A 23918-nucleotide genomic window follows, 5' to 3' on the forward strand; every position below is an offset into this window, starting at 1 on the left:
AATAATTCATTTGCAAGCGATGCTTTTCACCATGTAATGTCTCTTCTCAGCTTCCTGAATGTAATTGCATTATCTTGGTGACTGACGGCCTGCACGGATGGATGAAATTGGAGGTTAATCTGCATCGGCCATCTCTCTTGATTTCTCCTTCATTTCCATTTCTTTTTAAAATGGAAGTTCCATTAAAACAGCAACACTTTTCTATTAAATAAGTAACAAGAGAAGAATGACTGCCTCTATCTCATCAGCAGTAAATCTTTTTAAAATCACTCAAGAGGCAAGACTCAAATCATATATTTAATAAGAATCACTTCAATATCACTTTTTAAAGCAATTAACATATTATTAGAGATAAGCGCGAGATGCAACATTTAGATCCAGATTCCTAAGACAGATTTCTAAGGTTTAGGAGGGTACGGCTCTCAAGTCTTGGCCTCAGCAATCATCTCTGCATGCCACAGTCTAATGCAAGAACAGAACCTCAGTTACACGGACAGGGCAGAAAAAATTCTGGCTTTTAATCTTGATTATATTAGTGCTGCTTCTCTTCAGTCATTTTAAAGCCTTCTATGTGTGCCAGTGAGAACGGGCAAGCCACCTCACAAGAGCTTCTGCACCACCTGAGGGTCCTGGAACAAACTGTTCATTTCCATCGTCCCCTTCCAGCTGGGTGCTCAGACATTTGCTTTCTTTATGGGTTGTGCAGTAAACACATCTCTGAACCTTACAAATTCTTTAAAGACTTAAGGAGCCTGTCACCAATGGGATTCCCATCACCAGCCCATCTTGTGTCTCCCGTCACCTGCAGGCAAGCTCACAAACGCAAGTACAACGTCACCTCGGACAGGCAACATCAATCCCATGGAGCAAGCGAAGACGTTCCCTGGTGGGGCAGTCCGCCCCACTTCTGCCAGAGGCTACAGTTGCCATAGCAGAGCCACGTGGCCCTTCCTAAGTGACTTCAGCTGACAATCCAGCGTGTTAAATAGAGCAAATCCCTCTTTTCTGGTGGCTGAAGCACGTACAGTGAATTACAGTAGTGGATGTGCAGCCACACATTCATCTCTGCTGACTGTGATGGGGACAGAAACCTCCGGCAGATGAACCAGATGGAAGGCTGGGGGCGGTAACACCTTACACCATCACAATTAAATCTGACAAAACCCATCTGCTGGCGCCCTGAGCATTGGCAGGACTAGTGCTCAACTTGGAATCCTGAATTATATCCTAGGCAACATCCAAGGGCTTCTTGGTTGTTTATCCCAAAACGTTCAGGCTTTTCCCAGCACCAAACAATACGTGACTTCACTGATGACTGACAGCAAATTCATTGCTCAATTACAGGGCATTTTACTATTTGGACCATTAACTGTGAAGTCTCAAATCTCCCAGACCTTCCTGGAGTCCACTTCATCAGCAGATTGCTTTTCTTAAAAGGTAGCAACATATGCAAGGGGAAATACATCATGCATCTAAAGACATTGTAATCATGTTGGTTTTTTAAGTGCTAAAATTTATTACACAAGAGATGATGCAACAGCGAATAAGAGAGCAAAATTCTATATTGACTCCCTACTTTGCAATCTGGGACAACTAAGAAGTTTTACTTCATTAAGGAAGGCAAGGGAAAAAAAAAAAAAAATCAGAGACCACCTCGATGGATGAGGAAGCCCTGCCAAGCATAAGTGAACAATCAGTCCTATGTGATGCTCATTGCTGTAGAAGGAATGATGAAATATATCTGCTTCTGTTCAATAAATTACTAAAACATCAGTTATAAATCTGCTGCATGGCATTGAAAATTAAACTCATTAAACATCAAGGTAGCTTCATCCTGATGCAAATGGAAGACAGGCATGAGTGCTCTGCAGCAAACAACTCTGTGCACATCCCGTCTTTGGGAAACATATTTACACATACATCTCATATATTAACATATTTTAGTGCACCCTAGCCAGAGGGCAACCAGAAAAAGTATTATTCCATGAGAAGGACAGGAGATGGGCTAGCTTCTCCTCTCCAAAGAATGAAGCCTGCTGTGGACTAGTCTAGCATCCATGTAAAACATCAACTTGCATGACCATGTTTCCCTTTCTCAGTCAGCCTGATATCAGGACCCCAAACCAATGGTCTCCAATGATGGCTGGGTAGATTCTTGTGGGCCAGAAAAAGCAGGTGAGACCGTCACCACCATGGTGATGTATTATTAAGCCTCAAGCGACTGCAAGGTCAAGAATTCCTGCCAAACTGCTATTTATTAGTTTCTTTATCTCCCTCTCCCTTCCCTTATTTCACCATCACTCAGGAAAGACTGCAGAAACAAGCCCTGTTTGGAGTGGGCCTTGACCACAGTCATATGCTGACCAGGCATGATAGGTGTGCTCAAGCTTCAGGAAGAGAATTACATCACCACAAAGGCAAGGAGACTATTATTATTATTATTATCTTCATTCAGAGCAAGGATTTTTTGAAAACAAATCCTCTAGCCTCCATGGGAGGGAAGCCTGAGCCTTCCGTGTTACCTCTCCTCAGCATGTTCCATGCACTAATGAATCCATCCTCACTTTTAGAAGAAAAGAGCAACAAAATCATAAAGGTGGGTCATCAAAGGACCATTCCTAGGACAGCTGCTCAGCTGGGAGAGCAAGGCAGATCTGCAGCTCACCATGCTCCCAGATGGGCAATATCTTGCTGGCCAACTGCTGGGCGATCAACAGGGCAGGAAGCATTGTGCTAGCCCTTCTCACCTGCAGTGTGGAGGACCAATCCCAAAATGGGCAGTCAACCACAGCTTGAGCCAGAGGGCAACAGCTTGTGTGAAAACATCCAAGGCCTTTTGCAAGGGGAACCTCTTCAGGATGCTCCATGAGGGAGTGGGACCCACACTGTGTGGGACTGGCTTGGCCAACAGCAGCACATGTGTGTGTTGAGAAGGGGGCAATACAAGATCAGTATTTTTATTCTGTATGATTTTGTGTAATGACATCCGTGACCGAGGGTGGGAAAGACCCATGGGAGCTACAGGGGGGTCTCTGAGAGCTTTGCTTTAAAGCAGGCCTCTCCAAGAGTCAAGAAAGGGGCTGGTGGAAGCAAGGGTGAGACAGGAAAAAGAGAGAGAGGACCTAGCAGAACACCAAGTGATTTGAATGCAGCTCTTGTGGGGCTTGGTGACTTTTTCCTTGCACAAGCACACAAGCGTTCTCACTTGCCAGGCAGGTATATCCAAGGTCTGTTACTGTGATCACGGTGTAAACCTACCTGGCCCTTTACAAGAGCTCGAAGTCATCCAGGAAAACAACCATTCCCTGTCAGTAAAATGATCACAAGACTGCATGAGCTTATTACAGTCATTCCAGCAGAAATAACTGATACCTTTCAGAGTGCTTGCTAGAAGAAAATAGCAGATCTGACCCAATTTCACTCAGTCGGAATCAGCTGTGGGAGACTAATATACAATAAAAATAAAAAGACACAAATGCCCATTTTCCCCGTGTCCTCTCCTGATAACATGAATAAAGCTCTGTTTTGATACTTCTTCCTTTCCAAAGGAGTCCAGTCTCATCAGTTCAAGTCAGCTGTGTTTGAAGTGAAACTCTTCCGAATCTTCCTCCTTTTACTTGATGAAATTTTTAATCGTCCACCTTTGTCCTGTGCAGCTGCGAAGAATCAGATCAATGCCGGCCATTCCTCTGTTCTCCACTTCCAGGCAGCGTCCCGTCCCCTTGTTCAAGATGGCACCATTCTAAAATTAAAGACGTGGATAAATATGTTGTCTGTGAAGCAAGCTAGGACTAAACACTGCCCAGGACAGAAACTACGTCCTTGCTCACTGTTGGAAAGCACACAGCACTTACTTGAGCAGTAATGCAATTGAAACAATAAAATAATTTCTCAAATAATCAACAGGAATTGAATGGAGGAACCTTCAACGCTGATAACACAAGTCCCTAACACTTCTTTAGTCTGTGTATTATTTACTGCATGCTTTGGGACAAAGGCACTGTGTTTTATGTATCTAACCTTAGGTTATCTGTAAGAAACAAATCTGAAAGTCAACAATAGAGCAAACTACATCCCGCTGAGGGTAACAGAAAGGGAAGCTCATCCTGGAACCTCTCCTACAATATTGCCCCTGCCTCCAATTGCTCTTAACCTTCTCCCTTTGCCCTAAGAGCCCCTGCTACCCGGTGTTGCATAGGACCATTTTGTCTTTGCCCCCCTCCCCAGTGACAAACAGGTCCCACACCGAACACAGCGTGACACGTGCCACGGGTAGGCAGGGGGAGAAGCAGCTGACGGTGGACCCGTAACAAACCTGTATGAAATTCCAACGCTTATGGAGGCTGCTCTTGACCTTTTCACAATCAAGGAGCTGAGGGAAACGACTTTTCACGTTATCCACCAGACAGCGGGTATCGGGTAGAAGAGTCGTGGTCCCGAGGGCACCAAGATGAAGGAACCCCTCCTTGGTGTAGCGTGCAAGCTGCGGGGCAGGGAAGAAGAAGAAGATGATGACTGTCAGTAGCTTTTGAGTGTAATTAAAAAGCCATACAGGAAATGACAGCTATGTAGAGCCCCAGGAAAAACCTGTGAGGATGGTACGTGGAGAAAGTAGAACTGACAAGAAGGAAAAAAAAAAACGTTCTCTAGCTTTCTTTCCCTGTTGCTTTGTTTTTTTGCAGATGCAGATGAGGAGCTGGGGCACAGGGAAGGGATGAGAATAACTCTGAGCCTTAACCCCATCATGGGGCCGACCTCCAGCCTCGTTTGAGCCTAAAGGCTCTGTGGGTTGGGGTGACTGATGACTTCCCCCAGGTTTTAGGCTGGAGCCAGCTGGCTAGGTCAGGCACGCTGGCCCGTTCTGTTGCCTCTCCTGCGCTTGGCGAGCCAGTCTCGCTTTGGCCCGTACATGGTGCTGATGGTATGTTTGGAGCAGCCCTCCAGCAACTGCAATAGCAGCCAGGCAGGAAAGTTGGCCAGAGGGCTCCGATGCATCATTAGCCCTGTTCCCCAAGGATGCAATCCCAAAAAGCTCCAGCGGTTTCGACCCTGGAGGGAAGGTTCAAGCGCAGGATCTCATCTTTACGCTCAGAACATCACCGGCATCTGACTGCTGTCAAACTCCTGTGTGCCGGAGCGCTCCCGCGGAGCCGTCTCTGCTGCCAGGCGGAGGAAGGCACGGAGCAGCAGAGAGCTCGGATGGCTCCCGAGGGCGCTCTGCCGGCAGCGCGCACAGCTGGCTCGGAGGCAGTCCTGCCACCTCTACGGCTGCTCCAGACAAAGGGCCCGGATACGTGCAGTGTTTAAGGAATCCCACCAAAATATTTCCCTAAACATATTTAAATTCAGGAGTGAAAAGAGATGAGTGACAGCAGCCTGCCTTTTATAGTTCAGGGGGAAGATATACACAGCTGCTTATTTAAATTACGAATCAATCTATTATCTAGCAGACAAATGAGGAGTATTCAGCACGTTAATTAACTGAGCATATCTGTGACCCAGATGTTTAAAAAGAGGCAGTAAATCACACTGGGAGTTCGGGTTATCTCTGTTAGAATAATTAAACATTGAAAATCAAGTTAAAACAATGTCAAAGGGTCCGACTTGAGCTAGTAACAGCAGACACAGTTATGATACTTGAATCTAATTTTGCCCTTCCTTCACTGTGCTGGTTGTAGGTGCGCCTGATCCTCCACTTGGCCCGCGCGCCTGTCCCTCTTGCTTGGGATCGGCACCTAAAGCACAACGTTCCCGGCTGCTGGCAGAGTTAGGCTTTTCCCCAGCGTGGTGCGTATCAAAGCAAGGCCTTAGCCACTTTGCATCTTACAGAGGTCCGTTTGCCAGAGGTATCGCCCTGCCGGGAGCGGATTCAGCTGTACGAACGCAGCGGGGAGCGTGCACGGGTGCACTTGTCGCGCCATGGCCGATTGCACCGTATGGCCACGCTAGCGCGGGGCAGGGCTGGCGCCCGGTTCCCGGCGAGGGAGCTGCCCCACATGCGAGGCGGGTGCAACATGAGACTCATTCCATGGGCATCTCCGGGACAGCTGAAAAGCTCAAATTCCAGATTATTTGTTTTTGGCAGTTTGATGTTTTGATGAGCCAAGCCTTGAGGAAGGCAGTGCTCGCAGACCGACGGCATGTTTTTAACTGCGCAACTCATCTGAATTAGTATTTGAGCACCAATAGAGAGGATGAGGCCACTTATCTTACTAAAAGAAAGAGGAATAGAAAGGAAAAGACAAAAGAAACAAGACTTTTGCTTAAGGGACTAAGGTGAAGAAACCCATCTAAGGGGTCCCAAATGGGCAATGCAAGTTACTCTATCCTGTTTCTGAAATATTTGTTACCATGCACATAACTAGTGCGCTAAAAACTTTTTTTATTATGTTTGGCAGTGTGTCTTTAGACAGTTGGCCTGATGCCCACAAGGCAACATGATTTTTGCTCTTACATGTTATTGCCCAATGTGGTGGGAAAAATAAGTAGAGTAAAAATCAAATCTTTCCTGAGGAAGGGAGCGGGGGGATGGGGAAGGGAGAGGGAGCTGCAGGGAGATGAAATGAGCTGAAAAACAAACATGGATATTATGAAAAATGCATTAAGTGCATCTATTAGATGTGTCATCTACTATGTACAATAACCAGATAAATAAAGCCCAGGAAATGCTTCTGGATCTAGCATACTGCATAACGCTTGATCTGCTTCTCCGTCAACCAAAACAGAGCTTGCAGTGACAACTGTTCCAGGCTTCCAAGCATATTTCTTCTCAGCACTTCAATACTGAGAGTGATTATCCCAAAAAAGCCCAGTTGACTTACAAGTACAGGCTCCTAAGTCCTATAACCATTTTGGAAAATACTGCCTTTGATATCTTAATCCTTCCTTCATTATTTTGTTCCGTTCTGCAGCAAGCCACCATGACAGCTGACAGTTTTAATTACAAGGCAGAAGCAGGAGGTCAAGCTTTTAGGCAAAAAAAGAGCCTGACAGTGAAGCACTGGATCCTGCTACCTTGGTCTTCCTTGAATGATACAAGGGAAGAAAATACAGAGCAGAGGCCCACGTTCAAGACAGCCCTGCAGGTAGCTATGGGGAGCACTTTCTACCAGGATTTGCCAGGTAAGATGGGGTCTTGAATTTGCCAGGTGAGACATGGGAAGCATTTCTGTTACATAAATAACCAGGTCCTGGCTTGACCAACACGTTAAAGAGCAGCTCTAGAAGCAGGGCAGAAGAAAGGCACTACGCTTGACAAGTGATTGCATGCCTTACGCCAGGCACAACCCCCTGTGCACAAAGGCACAAGAGAGGCACCCTCAGAAATCCTGGGAGATCATCATCTTCAGGCCGATTTTGGGAGCAGACAACCAATAATTCCTTGGTAAGCTCGCACTTCCTTGGAGGAAAAGGAGGCTTTCCTTAATACAGCTTATTTGCACCTGAAACCGTACCAGCTATATGCCCAGATCAAATCTCCTCTGTTACTGCAACAGCTCATCTTGTTGTGTTCACATAAGACCATAGCCTTATTTAGAAACTGAATATGTCATAAAAATACTTTATAATACTAATAAAGTACACATTCCATTGTTATTAAAACACTCTGAATGGTTGCAGCAATTCACCATCTCAACATCTCATCATTTCCAACACAGATGCCCTCTTAAACCTGGCTGGCACAGCCCCAGACACTGATCAACGGGAAAAGTGATCGATGAGATTTTATCCTTTGGCTACATATGAAAGCTAAAAGAACAAGGACTAATAGTGAGAGGTTCCTGGCTGATCAATACTGACAGTGCTCATAGGGATATTCAGTATCAATGCAAAATATCCAAGGGATAACAGCGCTTCTTGGCTGAAGGGAGTACACGAAGGGAATGCAATGAGCAGCCAGCTAACCGAGCGCGGCACTGAAAGTCTGGCCCCTTCTCAGGGAGACGTTTGGAGGAATAACGGGTAGAAAAAAAGGGGATGTTGTATTTACAAGGAACAGCTTCTGGGAAGCGCTGAGCTTTTGGTAGATCCTCAGTCTAGACAGGATTTCAACAGGCTCCTTCCAAGTCTTTGAGAGCTCTGCTCTGAGTCTCATTGCCGTAAACGTGTAAGTCCTGCGCTTCTCCCCAGGAATATAACCAAACTGGCCTGCACCAGCTAAATAGTCTTTCCTTTGCCCTGGTTCTCCTCATCTGAAGAGCCCTGGTGTGAGCCACCCAGGCGAGCTCTTCCTGTGGCCTCTGAGAAAGCTCCTCAACCACATGTCTTCCTGCTGGACCTCATCAGTTTTCTCCTCTCAGACATTTTGTAAGAAGAACAGGAGGGACTGATCTGGATTCTCTCACTGCCGAGCACGCCAGGCACCCCAAAAATGCCCGCCTACGTCAGCAAGTATCTGAGCAAGGTCACTGTCTTGGAGATTCAATAGCTATTTTCTAGTCACCGGCAATTTCCTCATACTGTCATCATAGTGCTGGAAGATAATAAGAGTTTGCCATTTTTGAAGGAAATTGTTATGCTGACAGAGGAGGAAATTTTACTTAAGTGTAGTCCACTCACAGGAAGTTAATGACAGACCATGTAGTACAATCAGTTATAACTAGTGGTATTTCAGGCAATAAAAGCATGTTTTCTTGGCTTTGTGAAAAGGCCAGTCACCGAAATCTTAAATTCTTTCCTTTACAGTGATCTGTTCTGCACCTCGTTACCTGTTAAACAAGTTTCTTTGCATCCAGAAAACAGACCAAGGAAGGAGGGAACTGAATGAATGGTGAAGGATATGAATAATTCAGCAGAAAATAAACCAAACACAGAGGTACCACCCTGAGGAAATGCCTAAAGGAATTATCAGACCTAACATAGGACAAGACAGAAGTCGGCGCGAGCAAGGGGAAGGACCAGAGAAACTCTCCAAAAATAGCTTTAAAAGTTTTACTGAACTCACCATTTAAAAATATTAATGTTGATGAGATCTTAAACCCCTTAACCGGCCTAAACGGCCCATGGCCAGAGAAAATCAGAGAAAAGCACTGCGGAGCTGAGTCCCGGGTTAACACCTACTCGCTCTTACAAACACCTTTCCAAGTAAAACCGCATCCCAAGTAAAATCGTACTGGGACCAAAGTGTCCCACCGCCAGCTGCCACGCTGGGGGCCGCTCTGCCCCGTGCTGACCTGCAGCCCCTGCCCGTGTCGGCGCGTGGCCGCCTCGCTCGGGCTGCTCTCCCACCGGTACGCCGGCGCTCACAATACATCTCCTTTGCTTATTGCTTCTGGCTGGCTGCTTCTCTGCGACGGGAGAAAGTTAATTAGACTGCTTAGGACCTGGGAAATAAAAAGCCTTGATGACCTTCATGGACTCTATCGGAAAATAATTTAGGGTTGTTTAGCTTCTGCAGCGAGCAGATCATCAATTAGTAACTATAAGTAAAGAGTACAGTATTTTCTCCTTAACGCAATTTAATCCGAGGTGCTATTTTGTCACCCTTGACACTGCAGTGTCCTGGATGATCTCAGTATTGATGGCTTTGTCCCCAGGTTCTGGTGCTCAAATGGGCAAAACATATTTCATCCTATAATTAAATGAAATGCTCTGCTGGGTGAACATTATCTTAAGTTTTATAGTATTATGGCGCTTTCTATCATGTTAATATATCACCATAGTTCTGTCACTCCAGTGAGGTATTACTATATTATTAGTGTAATACATCATTACGGCAAGGTATTTTCATGATGAATCACTTAAAAGATGAAGCCATCAGAAAAGAAAAAAAAAAAGAATCCAAGCGCCGATTCAATTTAATTACAGGATGAAAGGATACTTCATCATGAAATCTGATAATGATTTAACCTGGAAGTGAATGGAAAGCTAAAGGGAAAATAGACAAGAAAAACAAACAAAAATTCCCCCAGTGATGGATGCTTCAGCAAAGTTACTATAAGCAAAAGCAAAGATGTAATCCACATTCAGCATTAGGCATGGGATTCATCTCACCTAGCTCCATCCATCTAAATGCCACATGCTTAGCTTAAACCACTTATCAGTCATCAGCGGAGAGAGACCAGAACCTCAAGATAAGATACGTGCCACCTTGCCTTGAACAGGACAAATTTCTCTCCGGAAAGATTCATCGGCTGTGGAAGAAGCTTAAGAAACTAACTTAAGGTGGACAGCTACTGGCTGGTTAGGTGATACAATTTAAGAGGAAATCCACTCAATCTGTCTGAAATTCTGGCTCCCAAGCCATATTAGAATAAGCAACCTCAAAGGCACCAGGTCATCCTAGCAGCAACTGGCTGCACAGTTTACAAATACAAACATTGCTTTTTTGTTAAATGTCTGCAGTCAGGATTTGACAGGTCGCCAAAACACCCAGATTCAGGCTGAGCTCATTACTTCTGAATTTTGGAACCTGTTCCACCTCCGCGGCGCTCTCAGTTCTTATTAGAGGAGGTTGCTTACCTCTCTCTGCCCTGGTGCACTCCTCTACAGAGGAGGGGATGATCTGCAACCCATGAGATGCAACAGCAATAACGGACAGTAGCGCAGCATGGGGATCTACTGCTTAGAAACAGCAAGAATTTATAACGAACTCCCAAACGTTACATGGTGTGGCAGGCAACAGGAACCACGGCACGCTGCTGGCCTTGCGTTGCTCAAATGCCATCAGAAAACCCACAGCCTAACCGCCGCTGAGGAACCTGTTCCGTAATTGCAAAATGGATTTAAATGTGTATGTGGATGAACCATAATATCAAAAAGAGAAGTGGAGATTTTAGACCACTACATTAACACTGAACAGAGGCACCACCCCGCGTGCTTTCAGGTGCTGAAAGACCAAATAGGAATCACCACTGTCTGTGTTTTGTGTATATATAGCAAGAGAACTAATTAAACCAAATGTTTACATCACTTCTAATTATATTTCCAATAATAAATTAGAACACTCAGCCCATTAATTAAACAGTAGTACTGAAAGTCCAATTTCTTCTGTGCAGCAGCCGCATTTTTGAAAAAGGCTAATTTCAAAGCTTCTGCATTCACCGATAACTACTTAAAAAAAGCTTTTTCAAGGAGTTAAACTAATTGCATGCACTGTGAAACAAAAGAACTGCCAAGAACTGGCTCTCAGTTGGAGAGGAAAGGGACAATGTGGATATGGAAGAACAGGAAGAAAAATCTGAGTTGAGTTTGTGCAACAGACAGGATGAAGGGAACCGGTGGCAATAAAACATTTTACTTTAGAACATCACGTAGGAAAAGAAGACATCGTTAAGTTTAATCACAAAAACAGCTGAAGGAAAAAAAAACCCCTGCTTTTAGCCATTCATCTTAAAGCCCGGGGTTAGCAGGCATTGCCAGACTAATTCAGTTTCTCATACTATAATGTACTTAGAAGTTTACGTTTCCATCCAGAAAGAGCAACAGGCAGTTGGTGCCATTTAAGAACAAATTGTGCACATTTAAGCAAGGCACCACCTAACCGCTAGGTGATGTTTAGCAGTGAGTGGATCAGCCACAGTTGCCTGATCTTTGTTTAAAGGCAAGGACACGCCAAACTACGGTTTTTATCCACCATAGTGACCCTCGCTGCTGGTTCCTAGGCATGGTGGCTCACCAAGTTGGCAGCTCAGGCTGTGATGAGCTTTGGGACTACTGAGTCTTGGCGAGGCTGGAAAATCCTGGGTGACCGTATTGCGAGAACAGGATCTTTACGCACATTCCTGTCACTCGAACTATACAGCTTCTAGCAGAAAATGACCCTTCTTGAGCACACTAGACCCTCAGATACGCAATAAGGCTGCCGCAACTGAAGCGTCCTACAGCTTTAACTATCCACTTAGCTCCATCTCCATCTCCCACTCACTTGCCCTCATGACAACGTTAGCAGCAGGATACCACTAAACTCATTCTGCAGTTGGAGAATTAAAAACATAGAAAAGCTAAGAAATGTTCAACTCATATTGGAGGCCCATGGTAGAAGAGGGAACTGACACCCTGTTGTCTTAAGCCCTGACTGATGCTCTAGGTTTTGAGCCAGATTTGATGAGCTAATCCTTAAGATTTGACAAAAAACAGACCTTGTCGTGGGAACACTACCAGGAATGGGATTGCATGTTCCCAAGACCGAGGCAGCAGCAATATGATTTTGTTGTGAACTCCTAATATGTGTTTCTCACCTGAAAAGCAGCAACTGCAGTACCTCTCTCCCTCATAAAAAACTTCTCCCAAGTATGGACTGAATAAGCAGTGTGTAGGAGCTGAACTATTATTATCCGTAACGTTCACTGGATTAAAGAAACAAGGCTCCGTTTCCAAGATTGAGTTTACCAAAATCTCTCTGCTACAGCTCCAAGACGGGCTCCAAGGTAGCCGCAGGTCGGAGCAGTCTTTGTTTCAGCCGGGAAAACTCTGATGCTTAAATTAGAAATCTACTCAATGAATTAATCACCCCAAATAATTTGAGAAACCCTACTGTCTGGTGGGGGAGTTTTCTTCCGCTCCCTGCGCTCCTTTTTGATTCACGGGAGAAAATGGTTTTCACAGGCAGGCCTTTTGTTATGTAAATACCCGCGAGCACTTAATGTGATGGTCTTTATTGTGTTATATTTCATAGTTTTGATCTTAATGAACACACCTGCAGCGTTGAGCTTTCTTTGGTAACACTGACTGAAACTGCAGAGCAACCTTCAGAGGTTTCGCTTCTTGTATCCACAAGGCGAACCAAGTGACCTGGAACGCTGGTGGATGGTAGCCTTAGAGGGCACTTGGGACCAAGAATTAAAGCACTTGTGTCGAGTATTTCTATGAAACGTTTGCACCTCTGCAGTGAGATGAAGGTCTGAAGGTCTGACTTGCCTTTGATGATATAGCAAACTGGCCAAACAGCAGCAGGGTATTAGGTCGCACAGGTTTGAGTCTTCACTTGTTGCTACGTGACCTTCTGTGCTCCTTCATCTCAATGCTATCTGAGCAGTTTGCTGTCACGCAGTGATTTCAAGCGGATTTAGGCACTTACACGTCTTTAGACGTGCGGCCCAGCCTGACCAACAGTTCTTGTCTTAAACCCTGCGTTATGTGTAAGCACAGACAGCTTTAGTTTGGGGTAGTGATTTTAAAATAGACTGTTGGAAGGCATTGCCAACTCTTGAGTAATAAACATCTTGATGCCAGGACAGAAAATGGTGGAGTGAAGAGCTAGGACTGACTTAAATGAACCCAATTCAGCATTCTGGTACAACTGAGATGGATTCGTCTCACCTAACCTCACCCAAATCAAAGTTAAGCCTCTAAGTGTAAGACTTCTCCGCTCATCAGTGGAGAGCAACGGGCAGGAGCTATCCCACGTGTGGGAGGTGTGATGGGTCTCCTTCTGGGGTGCCTCTCTCTTTCTTCAGAGAGAATCTGAACGACAGCTTTAGCCTAGGAATTTAGCTTTCAGACATCTGCTACCTCCCCACCTCAGCTAGATTTTGCATATATAGAGCCGCAGCTCTGACGCGAAAAATGCAAACAAAAGCAGGAGGTTCAAGCCAGGTACATATATAAAAACCTGGCGACAACCAACCAGACTGTCGCTGGATGAAGCAAAAATTTCTAGAACAAGTGCCACCACTCTGTAGCTTTAGGGAGGCCTGGCCTGCTTTTGGCAAGGGAGGAAAACATCAAGATCATGCCATAATTCATAAAAAGACATGTGTCTTAAGATGGCTGTTCTACTTCAGACCTAAAAGCAAACTTGTTATATTTTCTCCTAAAAGATTACAAGAGAGAAGGACATTCTGATACGGGATTTGCATGAAGAGAAGATGACCACCAGGCATACAAGAACAGCAAGGAGATCACAGGATTTAGGTAAAAGACTAACATGGGCATACAAGCAGAGAGAGGGGAAAAATGGACAGGAAAAGCTAGCAGGGAAATTGTTAAATTATCCCTGGAGCCTGCAGATCCTGAAAGCACTGCTCAGAGTCTGCACCGCTAGTTTTAACGATGATTGCATTTACACAGCTAGCACTGCATCCAGTTTTCTCTAAAGATCGGCATTTCAACCCTACGGCTACCAAGCCAGCAGCATTCCAGCTCTGCAAGGATGTTGCAGAGCTGGAATTACATAAAAGGCTGAATAGGCTCATAATCATCAACTTTCAGTATTTGACATCACTATTCCTCTAAAAGTTAAGAGATCTAGAGTAAATCTTGGAATCACGACTGTTAGTTTAGAATGAGCTTAAAATTAAGATAAGGAGCTTTTGGCTTGCTCCTGAAGTTTTGGAGGGGCAAAAGGACAGGTAGAAAACTACAGCTAAATCACTGCCACGTTGAAATGGCCAATTATCATCCCATCGGAAAGCACTCTTTGTTCTGTTTTCCAAGTTTGTATCTTCTACTCAGCAGGTAGAAAAAGAAAGGAAATGCCTTTAAAACGCCTTTGCTTGTTGTACGTTTTGTTCTGCTGGTTGGCTACTTGCTTTCAGCATTATTTACTCTTGCCTGGAAGATTTTTTTTTTTTTAATGCTTTTACTCACAGCTCCGGCATGATTCTGGTAATTTCATCCAGCAAACAGCTCTTAGAGTAGCTGGAAAAAATGCTCCTTTTAATATGAGTTTTTTTAAACAAGCAGCTGGGCCTTATCATTTGAGAGCGCAGCCAACAGAGGCGTTGGGCATCTACGCTCCGTCCTGGAGCGGCCTCTGCCCGCTCCGGTTTGGTACTTTCCCCGCAGCCCGCGTGCAGTAAATCCTCACCTGAGGTCCCCAGCCGTGGCACGGATACAGTATCGCTGTGTGGTTCTCTTGGGGGCCCTGGTCAAGACACACGTCTTTCGCCTTGTTGTTTCGAAGCTGTGGAAAGAAATATGGGGTTACGTGGCCCTGTCTTACCGGAGATGAGCTGCAGTAGAGTCACTGGCCTCTCTCATTAAGGAAAGAATATATGTTACTATGTCATTGGACATAATCAGGCACAGATCAGTGGTCCATATAATACTTTTTTTAATATAATAATCACCACTCAAGCCGACTTTCTGGATCACAGCTTTCTTTGTCTTTGGTCATGTGTGGTGGCGACAAATGTATTTTTAGACTGACAACAGTGTGTTGCCAGGAGCCTGGAATCAAGGCGGAATTGCTTATATTTCATCAAAAGGAAAATCCTGCAGTGCTCAACAAGCCAGAAAAAAAAAAATCTAGCATAAGGAACCCGTTTGAAGCACTGTACAGGTGCAGGAGAGACAGAGCTGGCAAACCAACGGGCCAGGTCTTCAAGGACACCCTTCGGAAGGAGCCCAAAACCCTGCTGAATTCATGCCGCAAAGTGAAATAACGACTGAAACCGAGTTACCGAGTCTGGTTGATGCCCAGATGTCTTCTCTGGAGTCTCCTCACACAGAGCAACTGAAATGAAGCACTGCCTTTCAAAAGATTGCTTTTGGGGGGGTTTAGCTGGAAGGCATTAAGTAACGCTGACGAGGAAATTTTCTTAAAGTTCATGCCCGTCTGGGGTGCTGGCTCTGTGCTTCAACAGGCCTCCTCAAAATGTCACTATGCCAGAAGTGATCTATTGCAACTGATTATTATTAGTTCCCATAAACGTCTGTCTTTATATTCCTACTACTGTCTCAAAGCCAACACATACTGAATCGTCTCCTTACTTTATCTCAGCCTTAAGCTGTTGCGACAATGTGCTGCGCCCTACAGAGACCATGTAAGGAATGAGGCTGAGGTTAAGTCAAAAGGCTTTATATATAGTTTTAATACACAGTCTTTATATTCAGCTGCTTAATCCCGGGAGTCAGTGGGTAATATAGATAATTTGGTATCAATTCAGTAAATAAGGTATTATAATATTCTACTGTATATGGATCTCCAAGATCAGAAATAAATCCCCAACTAGGCTTTTACAAGAAACTGCTAACGCATTTATATACATTTATATAATTACACAGAAACAGTGGGGTTTGATTTACACTTATCTCCTTCAAGGCTATTTCTCATCAAAGCCTCACCAGTTGCAAATATTATCAGTCTGATCTAAAGAACCGGTTGGCTTTAATTACCTCGCCATAAGCAACGGTGTTGTTGTATCTTCTCATTTCTGGATAAACATGGTCCAGATACCACTGGAAATTTTTACACTTTAAGCTCTTCCTTAATGCTTTTCTCTCGGAGACATCCCCAATGTCAATACCTGGATTCTGAAAAATAAAGACACAGCACTTCACTGAACAGTTATTCTTATGGAAAAAAAAAAAAGAAAAAAAGAAAAAAAATGATTGCACTTCACTGATGTTCACTATTCCAAGCAGCTTGGAAGCTGCCATTGGTTGAGCAGCTCAGTGCAGAGGCCATGCCAGGGCATTTTGGCATGTGCTTCCAATGTGGAAATCGTCGTCACAGGACATCAAATGGAAGACCTGCATTTCACAGTCACGGTCAGGAGAAGTGTCCTCCTGCGGTATGTTTTGAAGGTGTTCTCCCGACAGCCACCAGACTGACACTGGGCACATTTAAGCTGTGGGAGGTGATTTAGAAAAGAGAACCCAAATGGAGAAGACAAAGGAAAAGATCCTGGAGGAAATACAAAAAAGCGCAGTGTAGCAAAGGAGAACCTTTTCATTGATTCCCAGAGGCTTTGGATCAGTCTCAAAAAGAGAGAATTTTCCAAAGGGCACAATGCCAAAGTATTTTTGAAAGATCTCACCTCTCATTTAGGAACTAACATACCGGATTTCCAAAAGAGCTTAAAAGCAAATGCAAATCGAGATTTAAAAGGCGGTCATGGGCTGAGTCCTGGAAAAGCAAACCCCTCTCTGTGCACTGAACACTAAAACATCTTTCCCCTACATGTGTGACTCTCCTAAGAGGTGACTGAGAGGACAGCACAGTTAGAAAGGTATTAAACGGGGAGTGGGGGAGAAGGAAAGGTTTAAGATTCAAATATAATAAAGGCGGCAGATAGCTAAGAATAAAGGATAAAATTACAGGAGAATAAAAGTTTAGGCTGAACCTCAGAAAAACCTCTTGACAATTTGGACAATTATGCCGCAAAATAGTCTCCCTAGAGATACAACGGAATCCCACTGCTCACGTTGATTTAAAAGCAGACAAAGCTACAATATCCATCCTGGTGGGAATAATCTTGCAGGAGCCAGGAGCACCGACTGAGGAGCACAGGCCCTCTTTAACCTCTTATTCCATTATGGAATCTGGGGAACTAATGCACCAGCCAGGTGAAAGAAATTAAAGGCACAATGCAACCACTTTTATTCCTTTCTACAGGTGTCTGGGCTCCTATGCTTTTTTTAGCTCATGCTCTTGTCTTCTCCAGTGATCGTTAAATAGAGCTGGGAAAGCAATTTTCCATTACAACACTCGTAATGCTCTTCTAATGAATTATTCACTGTGCTTTAGAGAAGACACCACTTTAATGTGCTACTGGTAGCTCATAGGTAAAAGTAAACATGATTCAGTGCAGACAGGTAGGACAGTCTCAAATCTGAACGGGCGAAACGGGATGCTGAGCTAAGCAGGCCCACAAAGCAGTCAGAGCCTGAAATATGCAGTGCATGGCATTTGCTTCATTTTGTATACGGTAGCATTGCAAAATAATTCAATGAACCTTTGTATCTCACTGCACGATACCACCTGTCCAACAAGGCTTCTCTAAAATTAAATCCTCACAATTTAACTGATTAGAGCTATATAAAAATCCCACGTCTTTTTTTCAGGTTACTCGGATCCATTTCTCCAGACCCATCTCTGGTGTGGATTCCATGTGATGCTTCCTTTTCAGGATCCAACAGGACCTGCAGCTTCACATTTAATTTTAATCCCTTTCTGCTGCCCTCCAAAGCCTTTCCTTAGCAGAAACGTGGTGCCTCACCTCCAAAACCAGATCAGTCTAGGGACTGGGTGGGAACCGGCTATCGCTTACGATCCCTGCCCGCGCGGGTTCGCATCTTGCAACCTATTTTTAAGAGAGATTTGAAATTACTCAGTCCTGCAAGCAACTCTCCCTTTCCAAATTCGTAGAGCGCTGCCCATCACAGCCAGCGCCCGCCTGCAGCTTGCCAGGTAAACAGCATCGCTTCCAGCCTCTGTTCACTTATTTCTCGATAACATACTAATCCAGGATGCTCCACCGCCCGCCGCACGTCAAACCAGGAACTTGGGCAGCTCATCGACCCTTCCCGGCTACCTGTTGCTCTCTAATGCAGCACAAAGTTGCTGCTACTGCGGCTCTAAATGCCAGTAAATCTCCGCAGAGGTAACCTTTCCCCAGAAAGCAGCGGCAGCTCATGTTTAAGGTTTCTCAAAACGCCTAGCTCCCAAGAACAGTGCTCCCAGACAGGTCCACGACTGCAGTGGGATCAGATGCCGCCCTTACCGGCGGAAGCTCTTCGCCGGAGGTGTCACCTGCGAGGGGTGAACGCTTTGGGTTTGCTTTCTGCCACCAAAAGGGCAGAGGGAAATCACTGTTTGAAAGGTGTCAGGCCACGGGTGTCAACATTTTTTCCTGCAAGCGAACGGCTCTGCAGGACACCCCTAGCCCTGGCCCCTGGGGAAGTCGGGACACGCTCTTGGGCTTCGTTATTCGGACGTAGCCCATGCCAAGACTGAAGTTCTTGGATCTGTGTGAAGTCCTCCTGCAGCTTAGGGAGCTTTACACAGAAGTCCAGGGGATCACTTAGAGATCCAGCTGCAGGATCTAGCCCTCGGGCAAGGTCAGCCTGCCTTGCTGTCAGGAACCCACAGTTTTCCAGAGAAGATGCACCATGTTGCTACCAGGCAGGATTTACGTGAAAAATGACTTGTCAAATCTAAGAAAGTCTTAACATTTCTGTATGGAAATAAACGCCAAAGCTACCAACCATGGTGTTTTTAGAGCAACAGCTTTTGGAACGGAATCTCATTTTGGGAATCGCCGTCCTCCTCTCCCTTTACTTCCAAAGACGGTTCCTAAGCGCCGCTGGCCTCTGTGCCGCTCTGCCGCAGGGCAGAGACCTGACTCCAAGCTCTGGGACGCGAACGGCCTGGGAACCCAGACCGGGCATTTTTGCAGGACGCCCTGTCTGCAATGAGTTCTAGAGAGCAACAACGTTGTGCTAGGCATAAAAATGCAGTTTGCAGTTGCCACAGGCCTGCACACGACATATACCTACCAGAGCTGCAGGAAAAAAAAGCTCATTTATTAATACCAGCATTGTTAGCAATTTTCTGTCAACGGATTTTACAGAAAGACTCCATCTGCAGAGCAGCGTAACAGCACAAACTCACACTGTGTAAACAGTGAACGAGGAGATAAACATTCTGCAATACAGGTTGAATTTTTAGAAATTGCACAACAGACATCAGCTGATGTAAACCCTATGAATTCCACCCAAGCCTGTAGTCTTTGGCAGCATCTCCATCAAAGCCGAGGGAGCTGGGCTGACTTCCCCAGCTGAGCGTCTGACCATCTGACTGATATTTCAGGCTCTCTTTCACATGGGGGCACTAAACGCTTTATAATTTAAGCTCTCAACCCAAAGAAGCGAAGACCAGGAGAAGGGAGCAAGGGCTGTACCTCCAGTGGCAGGTTCCACGCGATGTAGACGTGCGATTTGTAATCGTCCATCCACACCTCAGCAACTCGCAGGGCATTGCGCTTGGTGTAGAAACCGATGTTGTTGTTGTAGGGCTTCTTCTTGCGCTCGATGTGAGCCACTCTCGAACACGGCAGGACCTCCATGCTGCCCCCGCAGAGCCACACCTGGAAGGCAACAGGAGAGCATGGGCATCATGCACCAGCCTAAGGCTCTGCCATGAGCAGAGACAGTCCACGTACAAATGAAAGAGAAGGAAACGGTGGGTTTTGAGGTTTCTGTAATATGTGGAAGAGCGCTGAACATGGAAATGGGTAGCACCGTCGGTAGTCAACACCGAGTGGCCTGATTGCCTTTATTCCAACCACGCACGATGGCAAGTCACATGCAAGGAAACTTTAACTAGTGCTCACAGCAAAACACATATTGACTTCAACGGGATCAGGACTCTATCCAGCACCTGGTATTAATGTTTCACGGGATTGGGTGCTGAGTTAACAAGGAGGTTTCTACTAAACAGAAAGGATCAGCGACTGGAGTATTTGAAACAATTGCAAGATCTTGCACTGCATAAGGGATGACTCAGTGAAACATATGGCAGGGACAGATTTCTTCCACTTGAAAACATTTGTTCATTATTTTTTCTTTCACATGCTGTTTAAAATTCCCTTAAATCACAGTTTACAAGTTAATAAAATATTTTCAGATCTTCTTGTTATCTCACGGAAATGGAATTCGCATAGATGCACCACACCTGAGTTCTTCACTCCCTGCTTGCCTTCACCAACAAATTATTTATCTTAAATTAATAAAGACCTGTATCCAGGCCACCAGGCAACTGTTATAAATACATATGCCAAGTAAGCCTAATAATCCCAGTTTCGCCTATTTTGCAGTCTGCTGTTACATTATCATTTTGCACAGTTGTTATAACACCCATAGTTTCCGGGATCTCTTCCAGGCCCACCACCTTTTATCCCATCTGTGTTCCCTAAATTTTATTGACCCCATTCAATATGCTCTCCCAGCACCACTGTGAGCCACACTCTCCATGCCAGACTGCCTGGATCAGATTCTGGTCCCTGTTAGTGAGAAAAACCCAAACTCCCTCCCCATTTGACTCACTAAAGAAGAAGGGCAACCCGACAACATGCCATGTCGAGCAACAGGTAAGATCCACCATTCAAAAACCACCTCTGCTCCGTCCTGTGCAAATAATGTCCAAATCACATGGGCGAGACACTTTAAATAAGTCATCGTAGAAAAGATATTACTGACAGGTAACCATTCGTAAGCTCTATAACAGCTGCCCGTCTTCTTTTATAAAATGATTGATTTAGCACACAACATGCTTGTACGTGCATTTTCAAAGCATAGGTAAAACAAGTAATAGGCGGTATAGCAAGTAAAATTCTCTGCTTGCTGTAATCATGATATTCATACTGTCACCACTTACATTACCCTAGTTTACAGGAACCCACCTCCTAAAACCAGGTCCCATTTTTTAGGTGCTGCATAAACACAACAAAAACCATCCAGTCTTACCCCTGTTCTGCCGTTAGACCTTTCTGAGCGCTTCGGACATAACGTCGTACCTCCAGAAAGAAGCCAGAGTTGAACTCGTGGGCATGCCCATCCTTCCTGCTGAGCCTCAACCAGGCATGCGCCTAGCTAGCTTATTCCAAGAGATTTGCTTGAAAAGTTGCAGCAGGCTACACATTGCCAGAGCAAACAATGAGTAGATAAGGTAGGTCTAAAAACCCAGATTTTTTTTTGAAAAAATATCCCCAAGGCAATATTTTGACAGAAAATGCCCGTGTTTCTTGCCCAATCAGTTCTTTGGTTTCTTAATGTCTTGATGAAATAGGGACTCTGTCCATTGCCAGTGGGTGTTCCCAAAGCTGTTGGGTGCCTGGCTGGCTCACCACCACCCAAAAGGCTAAATAAAACTGCAAGTGGCGCCGTCTTGAAAGCTCCCTACCACCATCTCTGGTTTTGCAGGGACTGGGGGAGAATTTTGCTCCATTTTGGGGGAATTTGTCCTGATTTGATCCTACTTACTTCTACAAACTTGAAAGTCTTCACTTAGTTAACTTGCCATTTCTCAGGAAGCTTCCCTGTATTGGTAAGGCTGAGACATTGACTTTCCATGTTTTATCTAAATAACTCATATGGTTTTATACTAGACACCATAGATTTTTTTTTTGAGCATCTGTACAAAGTATCTGGAAATACACACATTGTGATAAACTGAGGGAGAAAGCGTGCTGGGTTTTGTGCAAAAGTATTGATTATATACTTATCCACAAACCAGGTCCAGAGAGATCAATACAAATTTAATTTAAAAAAGGCAACTATGCTAGGAAAGAACATACCTCTATCTCCTAAACAAATCCTAAATTGCCATTATAAAGAAAAAAAATCTAACTGCCTTTACAAGGCATTTATATTCTACCAGCAACAACGGGAGCAAAGAAAACTATTACAGGGGAAATAGTCAAGTCATACATGGTGTTGCTATCCTCCTTGTACAGATGAGTAAAGCAGGACCCAAGGAAGAAGTCACTTATTCCTGGGTGACCCTGCAATGACATTTTTGTTCCTGCTGACAAGCAGAACCACACGTGAACAGTTCCACCAAAATGGTCCGATGCGACAGGACAGGGACTGCAGCCCAGGAGCTTTCCCTTGTGTATGAAGCATGAGATAGCCTTCACCTCGTGGTGAACATCACTGAGAAAGGTCCCAGACTTCATTTTCTTGGCTCCAAAGTGAATGAGCTATGAGCCACGGCAAGGGCTCAGGGGACTATATATAGTTTTTTCCAACTAGGCTGGAAGTCATTGCTTTCCTGATGCCCTGAACATGCTGCCAGACAGAGGCACACCTCCAGTGCCACCAAGCCAGCAAAAAAAGAACAGTTATCACCCATCTGCAGAGCCACAGGAGCAGCCGGTGGGTGCTCTCAGCTCCCGGCAAGGTCAAGATGCCCCCAGTCACCGGGCAGATGCCAACGGAGCAAGTGCCCGAGAGGAAAAGGTCAGCAGTTGCACCTCGGCTGCCAAAGCAGTGTCACCGTCAACCTCAGCACCTCAATCATTTTTGTTCACACGCTGTAGCCAGAGATCAAACTCAGTCGCTCCCACACGTGTACAAAGGTGGTTACCTGATTTCCTGAACTGCAATAGCACCACTGCTTGGGCACTCAGCCCTTTAGGACAGATTTGTTTGCATTGCTGAGAATTTCTTTGGGAAGCAACCTTCATTTATGTCCCTCTGGAGTGGCCTTCTGTCCCACTAAAAATCTTGAATGAATAGATGGGCTTCCTGATAAGATTTTCCCCATGAATTGTGGGGGAAAAAAAAAAAGTCATACTCATAGCAAATAAACCTACAATCCCTTAAGATATTGACTGTAACTAGTTATGTTAACTGGATAATCAGTCCAGCATGGCCTTTCTACTAATTCCTTGGAGAACTGTCTCCATTTCTTAGAAGACGGGTAATCAAGAGCAGCACAATATTAAGACCAATGAGAAAAACAAGGTATTTTCAAATGTATGCATGTTTTGCCTGTTACTACTACTTGTTACAAAAGCTCAATCACTTTCTAAAATATGCACGGAGAGCGTGTAAATGCATGCTCCAAGACTCAAGATAGTGCCTGTAAGACAGCGGATTGAATATGAAGTCACAAGTTTCCCGGTTGCTTCCTGACAGAAAGAATCAAATTGCAACACAACTATCAGCTTGCCACTCATCCGCCCATAATGAGACACAGAACCAAAAATAGAAGCATTCCCCTCCACTAAACGACGGTGACTCAATAACTTCTTCTCCACCAGTCCAAACACAGGAGTACTCAAACATACACAAAGACGCTGGGATTTATAAATAACCCGTTAACTTCTATCAAAGAAATCCCAGGGAAACGAACAGCCGACAAATCCATCACCCAGAGATCTTTGATGCGTTTCACGAAAAGCTGGGGCGTGATTCCTTCGCCGTTATTTCGCGAGCAAAACGCGATTGCCGCCCGGCTTCAATAAGGAAAACTGGCAATTCCTCTCAAGCAGTGAAACGTGTGAGCAGAGCTGAAAACACAACCAGCCATCCACCTCCTAGAAACATTTGCTTCTTTGGGGGCAAATTTTGCTTAGCCTAAGATGACCCAAGATTATATCACCTGGCTTCATGCGAGGGGGGCGGCTCAGCTTTGCTTTCCAAGCACCCTCCAGGAGCACGATGCTTGCACCGGCGCGCTAACGCATTCCCAAAACGGCAGGCATCCCAGCGACGTGCGTCATGCATGACCGAATTCAGATTCGGCG

General features: G+C 45.0%; 1 protein-coding gene across 1 annotated transcript in view; it reads right to left on the bottom strand.

The window, feature by feature from the left end:
- Positions 1–284: 284 nt before the first annotated feature.
- GALNT17 (polypeptide N-acetylgalactosaminyltransferase 17) overlaps positions 285–23918 on the bottom strand; it is a 213746-nt gene continuing 190112 nt past the window's right edge. The window contains exons 7-11 of the mRNA XM_067309687.1: positions 19569–19754; positions 16060–16197; positions 14750–14845; positions 4316–4483; positions 285–3742 (exon numbers count right to left, since the gene is read on the bottom strand). Coding sequence (XP_067165788.1) covers positions 3614–3742; positions 4316–4483; positions 14750–14845; positions 16060–16197; positions 19569–19754 — 717 coding nt within the window. The 3' untranslated portion in view covers positions 285–3613. The remainder of the gene's footprint in view (positions 3743–4315; positions 4484–14749; positions 14846–16059; positions 16198–19568; positions 19755–23918) is intronic.

The sequence above is a fragment of the Apteryx mantelli genome, chromosome 22 (assembly GCF_036417845.1).
Source record: "Apteryx mantelli isolate bAptMan1 chromosome 22, bAptMan1.hap1, whole genome shotgun sequence".
Taxonomy (NCBI): Eukaryota; Metazoa; Chordata; class Aves; order Apterygiformes; family Apterygidae; genus Apteryx; species Apteryx mantelli.